This window comes from Chiloscyllium plagiosum, chromosome 25 (genome assembly GCF_004010195.1).
Source record: "Chiloscyllium plagiosum isolate BGI_BamShark_2017 chromosome 25, ASM401019v2, whole genome shotgun sequence".
Classification (NCBI taxonomy): Eukaryota; Metazoa; Chordata; class Chondrichthyes; order Orectolobiformes; family Hemiscylliidae; genus Chiloscyllium; species Chiloscyllium plagiosum.
The window spans coordinates 35,726,134-35,736,775 of record NC_057734.1 but is presented as its reverse complement, the minus strand read 5'-3'; the positions used below and the strand labels follow the sequence as shown (position 1 = coordinate 35,736,775).

At 38.8% G+C, this 10,642-nt stretch overlaps 1 protein-coding gene across 1 annotated transcript in view; it reads right to left on the bottom strand.

The window, feature by feature from the left end:
* Positions 1 to 7,769: 7,769 nt before the first annotated feature.
* Positions 7,770 to 10,642, bottom strand: part of fbxw8 (F-box and WD repeat domain containing 8) — a 167,073-nt gene continuing 164,200 nt past the window's right edge. Inside the window, exon 11 of the mRNA XM_043715860.1 lies at positions 7,770 to 8,440. Within this exon, the coding sequence (XP_043571795.1) occupies positions 8,299 to 8,440 (142 nt within the window). The 3' untranslated portion in view covers positions 7,770 to 8,298. The remainder of the gene's footprint in view (positions 8,441 to 10,642) is intronic.

Genomic DNA, 10,642 nt, shown 5'->3' with positions numbered 1-10,642 from the left:
AGTAACTGTTCCAATATAGTAACATCCCATAAACACTTGTTGACAAAAGGCAAATCAGTAAAATAAATTGTATCACATACAATTCTGTAGTCCAGGAGGAAAACCATCAAGAAAAAAACTCAGGGAGAGATGTACTGCAGTTAGTAGTTTACCAGATTTACTTTCTATAGACTGGAGGCTCATTTTGTTAATTTTTGTCTTTCTCAAATATTTATAGAAACACTTTGTACCCGTCTTCATATTTCTGGTTAACTTTGTCGCTTCTAATTTTTTTGTCGCTTTAAAAAAAAATTCTAAACATCTGACCTGCTATTTGTCTTTGCACAATTATGTACTTATGTAAAACACTATCTTTAACCTTCCTATAAATACAATGATAATTTTGTCCCTTTAGAATTTTTCTTACTGTTTGGAATGTTATCGACTCTCTATATTCTGAAAAGTCTGTCACTGCATCTTTATTGATTCATCCTATGAGCTGATGTGCCAATTTATTTTCAGCCAATTCTGCATTCATGTCCTCATAATATCTCTTATTTAAAGAGGTGCACTTCTCTTTACATCAAACTGAATGTAAATGTCATCATATTATGGATGCTACTACCTAGGGCATCTTCAATTTGAAATAATCATACCTTGTTGTAGACTACCAGGTCTAAGATAGCTCGCTTTCTGGTTGGCTCCAAATGTTGTTCTAAGAAAGTATCCTTTAGACATTCTATAAACTTCTCATCCAGACTGTTTCTATCCTTCTAAATATAGACTGGAAAACTTAGATGAAATCTCCCATGAATATCATGTGCCTTTCTGACTAGCTCTCATTATTCCTTTATGTTCCACCCTACTATGTGGTTATTGTTAGGGATACTGTACACACTCCCACAAATGAGGTCTTGTTTTCTTCATTCCTCACCACTACCCAAACTATTTCCATTTTTGGGTTTCCTGAATTCAGCATTCTGAAGGATAAGCCAATAAAACTGCTGAATGATTCGTACTGGTCTGACCCATTGTGCACACTTTAAAATGGAGAACCTGCATGGCCAGTATGTTTATTTACAAGTATTACTGTTTTCAAACAGGCCTTTTCCTCAGAAGTTTCCTAATACAGAGCCATCCTTCCATCTTTTCCTCACTTCCTGTCCCTCCTAAATGTCCTGTATTCTTCATGATTCAGGTCACAATATATGTCATTCTGCAGCCATATCTCTGAAATGGTTATGTAATTGTCCCACAACATTATCTGGGGGAACCCTTTAATCTCTTCAATATTCCTCATGATAGACAGCTGCTTTGATGAAGTAGGCATTTTCTTTTCTTTTGGAGTATATCTGGATTTCTGAGCAAGATGATTTTTTTCTTGACTGTTTAAGATACAGAATTGCTTTTAAGCTAGATGTTAAACCAGAAGCTGAACAAGTAAATCCATTTTGTATTTGACTGAAACTACTGCTAATGATTCTTTAGCACCAAAACATTAAAAAAAAGACACTGATGCATAGATGAAGTTTTGTAAGCTTTTGACAGTTCTTGAAAGTCCATGATTTAAGAGTTTATGCTTCCAGGGAAATCCATATAAAATTATGTAAAACTGTGACTGTCAAGCTTTGAAATGACAATAAGTAGAGGACCCAGCACCGATCCTTGTGGCACTCCACTGGTCACAGGCCTCCAGTATGAAAAACAACCCTCCACCACCACCCTCTGTCTTCTACCTTTGAGCCAGTTCTGTATCCAAATGGCTAGTTCCCCCTGTATTCCATGAGATCTAACCTTGCTAATCAGTCTCCCATGGAGAAACTTGTCGAACGCCTTACTGAAGTCCATATAGATCACATCTACTGCTCTGCCCTCATCAATCTTGTTACTTCTTCAAAAAGCTCAATCAAGTTTGTGAGACATGATTTCCCACGCACAAAGGCATGTTGACTATCCCTCGTCAGTCCTTGCCTTTCCATGTACATCCTGTCCCTCAGGATTCCCTCCAACAACTTGCCCACCACCGAGGTCAGGCTCACTGGTCTATAGTTCCCTGGCTTGTCTTTACCGCCCTTCTCAAACAGTGGCACCACGTTTGCCAACCTTCAGTCTTCCGGCACCTCACCAGTGACTATCGATGATACAAATATCTCAGCAAGAGGCCCAGCAATCACTTCTCTAGCTTCCCACAGAGTTCTCGGGTACACCTGATCAGGTCTTGGGGATGTATCCACCTTTAACCGTTTCAAGACATCCAGCACTTCCTCCTCTGTAATCTGGACATTTTGTAAGATTTCACCATCTATTTCCCTACGGTCTATATCTTCCATATCCTTTTCCACAGTAAATACCAATGCAAAATATTCATTTAGTATCTCCCCATTTTCTGTGGCTCCACACAAAGGCCACCTTGCTGATCTTTGAGGGGCCCTATTCTCTCCGTAGTTACTCTTTTGTCCTTAATAGATTTGTAAAAACCCTTTGGATTCTCCTTAATTCTATTTGCCAAAGCTATCTCATGTCCCATTTTTTCCCTCCTGATTTCCCTCTTAAGTGTACTCCTACTTCCTTTATACTCTTCCAAGGATTCACTCGATCTATCCTGTCTATACCTGACATATGCTTCCTTCTTTTTCTTAACCAAACCCTCATTTCTTTAGTCATCCAGCATTCCCTATACTTACCAGCCTTCCTTTTCACCCAGACAGGAATATACTTTCTCTGGATTCTTGTTATCTCATATTTGAAGGCTTCCCATTTTCCAGCCATCCCTTTACCTGCGAACATCTGCCCCCAATCAGCTTTCAAATGTTCTTGCCTAATACCGTCAAAATTGGCCTTTGTCCAAGTTAGAACTTCAATTTTTAGATCTGGTCTATCCTTTTCCATCACTATTTTAAAACCAATAGAATTATGGTCGCTGGCCCCAAAGTGCTCCCCCATTGACACCTCAGTCACTTGCCCTGCCTTATTTCCCAAGAGTAGGTCAAGTTTTGCACCTTCTTTAATAGGTACATCCACATACTGAATCAGAAAATTGTCTTGTATGCACTTAAGAAATTCATCTCCATCTAAACCCTTAACACTATGGCAGTCCCAGTCGATGTTATCTCTCCTGCCATTTCTTCCTCAGGTAATTATTTGTTCTTCATACATTGCATTCATTTCTGGTTGCCATGGAAGCTTTGGAAAGGGTGCAGAAGAGGTTTACTAGGTTGCTGCCTGGAGTAGAGGGCATGAGCTGTAAGGAGAAGCTAGACAAACAATAGTTGTTTTCTCTGGAGTGGTGGAGGCTGAAGGGAGACTTGATAGAAGTCTATAAAATTATGAGATGCATAGATTGGGAGAATCATTCTGATAGTCATCCTGAATTGAAATGTCTCATACTAGGGAGCATGCATTTAAGGTGAGATGGGGAAAGTTCAAAGGAGATGTGAGAGGAAGGTTTTTTGCACAGAGTGTAGTAGGAGTCTGGAACGTGCTGCCAGGGGTGGTGGTGGAGACAGCTACAATAGGGGAGTTTAAGTGACTTTAAGATAAGTACATGAATATGCAAGAAATGGACGGATAGGGACCAAGGGCAGGCAGAAGGGATTAGTTTAATTTGGTGTCATGTTAAGCACAATATCCTGGGCTGAAAGAACAGCATTGCACAAGAATGAGCCTATGTACTATAAATCGTTTCAATTAAAATTTAAAGCTTCATTAGTTTTGTTGCTTTAAAGGTTTTTAAACCCATAGTAAATCAATGCTTTTTCTGTTTTACCTTCTAGAGGGTTTTTGAAAAGGTTGGTAGCTCAGGTTGAGGTTTTCGATGTGGGTTTGCTCGCTGAACTGGAAGGTTCATTTCCAGACATTTTGTTACCCTACTAGGTAACATCTTTAGTGGACCTCAGGCGAAACATTGCTGAAAATTCCTGCTTTCTATTTATATGTTTGGGTTTCTTTGGGTTGGTGATGTCATTTCCTCTGGTGAAGTCACTTCCGGTTCCTTTTCTCAGGGGGTGGTAGATGAGGTCTAACTCGATGTGTTTGTTGAGAGGGTTCCGGTTGGAATTCCATGCTTCTAGGAATTCTCATACATGTCTTTGTTTGGCTTTTCCTGGGATGGATGTGTTGTCCCAGTCAACGTGGTGTCCTTCCTCATCTGTGTGTGAGGACACTAGTGAGAGAGGGTCATGTCTTTGTATGGCTAGTTGGTGTTCATGTATCTTGCTGGCTAGTTTTCTGCCTGTTTGTCCAATGTAGTGTTTGTTACAGTCTTTGTACAGTATTTTGTAAATGACGTTAGTTTTGCTCATTGTCTGTATAGGGTCTTTCAAGTTCAATAGCTGCTGTTTTAGTGTGTTGGTGGGCTACCATGATGCCAAGGGGTCTGAGTAGTCTGGCAGTCATTTCTGAGATGTCTTTGATGTAGGGGAGAGTGGCAGGGTTCCTGGACATGTTTTATCTGCTTGTTTGGGTTTGTTCCTGAGAAATCGGTGGACTGTGTTCATTGGGTACCCATTCTTTTTGAATACACGGTTTAGGTGATTTTTCTAGAGGGTTTCCCCATGCAATTGTGGTCAAATTGGAGGTTTCTCACTTAATGTCGGATGGCTGCCAACTCTCTTACTGACTGGTGTTAACACACCCTACTGTGTCCGCTACCTGTTTTAACTCCCCTCTCCAGCCCCGACACCTACCTTCCCACTGCCACTCATCTGATACCTGACTTCCTCCCTTCCCCCAACACTAGTCTCAATCCCGGTAACCCCTGAACGCCGATATACAGCAGTCTTGACAATACCTCCTCCAACCCACATCCTTGCCCAACAGCCTGACATCTGACACCCTTTTCACTGAAACAACTGCCACGCTATTCCCATAATTAGCTTACATTCTTGCCCTTTCACAGCAGATGTTAAAGTGTTTGCCTCTATGCCAGCAGACATTTAAATCTCAGAACCTAGCATACGACTGGTGAAAGGGATGTGATTTTACTTCCTCCCACTATCCTGCACTGTGGGGATCTGTTGTTGACTTCAGCAGCGCTCCACATTTCTTAAGCAGACAGATTGGAATTCCTGACTGTTATTGTCACTCCTTGGAATATTGAACCACTGTTATGGTGACCAAGATGGTAGATATGGTTTCTTCAAAATTAAGAGCTGTCTGCCTTTCTCCAGCCAAGTGATGCCATAAACAGTAAATACAATCCCTGGGAAACTTGTATTTGCTATTTAAAATGCAAGATTAGATTACATATGACATCATCAAATTGGGTGGAGCTTAAAACAGTCTTAACTAATAACCCTTCCGAACCATGACCTTGCAATACAGACAGGAAGTTGTCCAGCAACTATTAAATCAGTTGGGGGGGGGGGGGGGGAAAGAATTATGCAAGTAAAAAATTCAAATACAATACTCAACACCTTTTCAGGCTGCCACACATATGAAAGACTGTGATGAACTGAAATCTGCCAATGTATCCCACTGGACATAAAAGCTCACAACAGTATAATGCATATTTCTCAGACAGAACGGAGCTATTTCACGGCTGTAATATGATCAAGGGATTTAAGTGATCTCATAAACTGTAAGAGTGAACCCTGGTATACTTGTATTTGCCATTTGAACTGCAAGATTAGATTACATATTAGATCACTTTGTATTTTTCTCATTTTATCTATTTGGTCTTCATTTTAGGTTGAGGTCAGTTTTATGCTACTTTTGCTAATCAGCACTCATTCTGACTTACGTTTTCCTAGGTTTTGTTGTACAACAATCTTCCTGTGAATTAAGATCCCTGGCATCATTACTGCAGTATAACAAGAAATAGTCAGCGAATAATTACAGTATACAGCTGATTACTCATCTAGTTTATGTTAACAAATATTAGAATTAACTCTGCTTATTTAAATATCTTGATTTGAATTTCAAAGTGAGAATTTTACCTGTTAAAAAAGTTATCAAATAACTTGAATTAAGTAACTTTGAATTAAGAGTATGTTGTATCAGGTATGACTTGTACTTCTTCGCTGTCCACCCACAATTACAGTTTGTGCCAAATTGCAATAAAAATAAGCTCAAAGAGTTTCCTTTGAATGTTTACAACATAAATGCACAAAAAGAGTGGTTTCATAGATTCCAGAAGTCCACTTTCTATGCAAGTGCAACAATGGTTTCCAGTTCTGCAGAATACACGGTAACTCTTTTAAAATAGTAATCATATCTTAAGACACATTTCCAGAACAATAATGATTATAGTTTATCATTAACACCTGGACTTGTTTCAATGTAACTTACATTTTTTTAAAAAGCCACAAAACTAACTGTTTTATAATTGTAAAATACAAATATTAATTTTTTAAAGAACAGAATTTAAATAAAGTACAAAATGTTTCACCCAATTTTATGAGAATCACAAAAAAAATGCAGAAATTGCAAAGGAGATTGATTATTGGTGATAAACTGCATTAATATTTAAATAAGGATTAACCAATAAAATAATCTTTAAAGCTTTCTTGATATCTAATTTACATAAAGTATTTAATGCTAGAGGAGTCTGGTTTTGACTTTACCGATCAAATCTAAGACTTGCTCATTCAGTAATGCTTATGCAAATACTCTCAATCTGGTTACATCCATACCAATATGAGCCAAATTATTTGCCTCCATCTTGTTTAAAAATATTATATTCTTAGTTAAATAGAATATTTGTACAGAAGATTTTGATTAAAATTGTTTTAGTCCCATTAGTTCTTTTAATTAAAAAAGGAACAAACCAAACAAGCATATCACTGGATCAACCAGAATTTATGATTTATACTTTGCTCAAATATAATATTGAACGCTGATAACCGAGGAACAAAGGGGCTGATAGTACGGTGGTGCATGTCTAATCATCGTAGTACGTTAGAGGACTGCAGCTTTCTAAGCTCAAGCAGAGAAGACAACAGTAGGAGCACAAAGTATGCACAACTTATTTTACCTATGAAAACTATATGAACTTGAGGCCTCAATATGTAATCACACCATCATAACAATTTAAATTTAAAATGGCAGCTGAAGAGAAGGAAAAGCATTTTTAATCAAAACAAATCCTCTTCCCACCTACTGCTCTGCTTTCCTTATCTATATACAAGATATCTACTTGCTGCTAATAAAATATCAGCCATATCAGCTATTAGTGATAACTTAAAGACCCTAATAGGGCTAACAGCAAGCGCACTGCCCACAAGCCACCCCAGAATGTGTAAAATACCAGTGGAGGAGAGTGATGAGTACGGTCTGCCTCGTCACCCTGCCATCTACTTGACTTTGTATCTCCAGCCTGATGCATGGTTATCTGCCTAAAGGCAGGTCTGATCCATGGCACTGCAAACTCCACTATGGGTAAAGGCTAGGAAGCAGGTTCCTGTTTGACCTTCATTGGAACTGGGAGCTAACCCATGCTGCTGTCACTAAAATGATCCAAATTGGTTATCCAGTCAACTGAGCCAGCCACCCTCCTCAAGGAGTCAGAGGTGCTGTCACAATATGCATGTTGTGGTTCACAGCAATATGAATTGAGATGGTCGAGGCTCCAATTGTCACTGGTAGATGTTAGAAGATCGATGTTCGGTTGCATTTTGAACATACCTTCCTTGGCCCTTCAGTCCTGGAACATGACTGGAGCCCAAAATATCTGGCTCAGGCAGGGATGCTACCCTGCACCAAAGGAGCTTTATCCTCCAACGTGTATAGCAAAAGGGATTACCATCTGCAGAATCTGAAATGGAACAGTGATTTAAAAAAATAGAAAAGCACCAGCCACAAAATGGCAGCTTTATTGAATACTTAAAATAATAAAGTGTTTTCCACAAATAGTACATCTTTTGCTTTCTCTGCATTATCTATATACAATGGACCATCCTGCGAATTATGTAACTGAATCTGAAGTCAAAGTGTCTGTCCTCATTTTACCATACATGTAATCAGTTTCTCTAATCCAAATTATCATCAGAAACAAAGAGAAACGAAAAGAAAGAAAAACATTTAAAGGTGAGGACAGATCTCCCATTGTGATTTAGGTGCAAAATTGGAACAGCCACGGAAGCATGGCTAAAAATGATTATTTGTTATTTTTCTTCAAAGTTTGGTGATAAGTTGTTGAGGAATTTCAGGACCAAGGGTCATTTCTGGTTCATTTGTCTATCCAATGCCCTGCATGCCTCCTTTGACCTCTCCTGAGAAGTATTATATTTTTACATCTGAAAGTGTAGGCTAATTACAAGCATACTTCCAGAATTACTATAAGACTGTAATAAAACCAATATATTCAGGAAGTGACGATATTCACTTGATTTGGTCATAAGGCATCGAAAGTGCGATGTTGTAACTGTAGCCAACATCTTCATCATAGGTAGAACGACAGATTGGTAAGACAGGAGCTGATTTATCAACAGAGAAGTCATAGACATATATAATTCCTCGATGCCTGAAAAACAATAATTGGCAGTTAATGATCTTAAAAAAAGTTAAACTTTGTTCAGCAAATTCATCATTTCATCCGCTGTAAAATATAATCAACATGCAATTTTCTATTGTACAATGATCAAACGTATTGTTAAAGAACGAGCATAGGAAAGTGTGTTTTAAAATTAGACTTCTTTATAATTGACATTATTGTTCTTCGTGAGGGTGAGTGGATTTGAAAGAGAGAGAAAGTATGTTATTTGCATTTTTTTGCTTTTGCAAAACAAAACATTGCCTTACTGACTATACCCAAGGTCAAAAATAATTAAAATTCAGATTTAAGTCTGCACAAAGTGGAATCAATTCTGAATACCTCCATTTTATGCAAAATGGGTAGTTACAAATTCAAAAACTATGCTGGTAATCTCTTCACGATACCAACACTATCAATTTTGAAATGGGCCTGTTGCTGAATTTCTAAAGCACCTGCCTGTTTCAGGCCATGTGGTTCAATTAGGGTCCTTTGAAGCATACAGAGCCCTGATTTCCACTCTTGGGTGGAACTGGTCAAAGTTCTGTGTGTGCCTTGAAACAGTATAAATAATTTCAGATGTCGCCAATGTTTCAAAATACCCAGCCTCAGAGACCATGGCCATCCCCTCACATATATTCTATGACACTGACTGCTGCGCAGTCTTATTCTGAGGCCTCATTCTGACAAGCTGCACTGAGATGCTTTTTGAAGTCTCAGAGTTTATCTGCCAAATTTAATTGAGAGCAAAATCTAAAATCATGAGGACATCTTTGCTGTCAAAATGAGTGTTCCATTAATTGATTACCCAAAAGTTGAAATCAACTACTTACTTTAACAATACTTCTCAGTCTTAACAACAGAAGAAAGAACCTCTATCTTTTACTGTTACCATGGATATGGTACTTCTATTTCACAGAAAACCCGCCATTGTGGTTTCAAAGTGACACTACTAACTTAACAGTTTACTGCCAAATTAGAAATTTTATCATGCCAAATAGCACAACCTGCACCTCGATTAAGACCTTACAAACTTACTGAGGACAACTACAGTAGTTGGAAAAAAGCAGACATCCATTCAATTTATTTGAGCTTAATACAAACTTGATCCCAATATTTAGCTGCAGTATGATTGACACAGAATACAGACACTTACAGGTAAACTGTGATCATTATTTTTAAATAAAGATAACATTGACAATTCTATTTCGATGGGTTACACAATGCTGCCCTGCTTTTCAATATTTATGTACACAAAGGCATTTTACACTTATATGAGGAATAAGAGAACGGTCAAAGATAGAGTAGGGCCGATCAGGGATAGCATAGGGAATTTGTGTATGGAGTCTGAGGAGGTAGGGGAAGCCCTAAATGAGTTTTTTGCTTCTATCTTTACGAAAGAAATGAACTTTGTAATGAATGAAACCTTTGAAGAGCAGGTGTGCATGCTGGAATAGAAAGAGATAGAGGAAGCTGATGTGCTGAAAACTTTGTCAAACATTAAGATTGACAAGTCGCCAGGCCCGGACCAGATTTGTCCTCGGCTGCTTTGGGAAATGAGAAATGCAATTGCTTCGCCACTTGCGAAGATCTTTGCATCCTCACTCTCCACTGGAGTCGTACCTGAGGACTGGAGAGAGGCAAATTTAATTCCTCTCTTCAAGAAAGGAAATAGGGAAATCCCCAGCAATTACAGACCAGTAAGTCTCATGTCTGTCGTCTGCAAGGTGTTAGAAAGGATTCGGAGGGATAGGATTTATGACCGTCTGGAAGACCATGGCTTGATTAAATGCAGTCAACACGGCTTTATGAGGGGCAGGTCATGCCTCACAAACCTTATCAAGTTCTTTGAGGATGTGACTGGAAAAGTTGATGAGGGTCGAGCTGTGGATGTGGTGTATATGGACTTCAGCAAGGCATTTGATAAGGTTCCCCATGGTAGGCTCATTCAGAAGGTCAGGAGGAATGGGATAAAGGGGAACTTAGCTGTCTGGATACAGAATTGGCTGGCCAACAGAAGACAGTGAGTGGTAGTAGAAGGAAAATATTCTGCCTGGAAGTCTGTGGTGAGTGGTGTTCCACAGGGCTCTGTCCTTGGGCCTCTATTGTTTGTAATTTTTATTAATGACTTGGATGAGGAGATTGAAGGATGGGTCAACAAGTTTGCAGACGACACAAAGGTTGGAGGTGTCG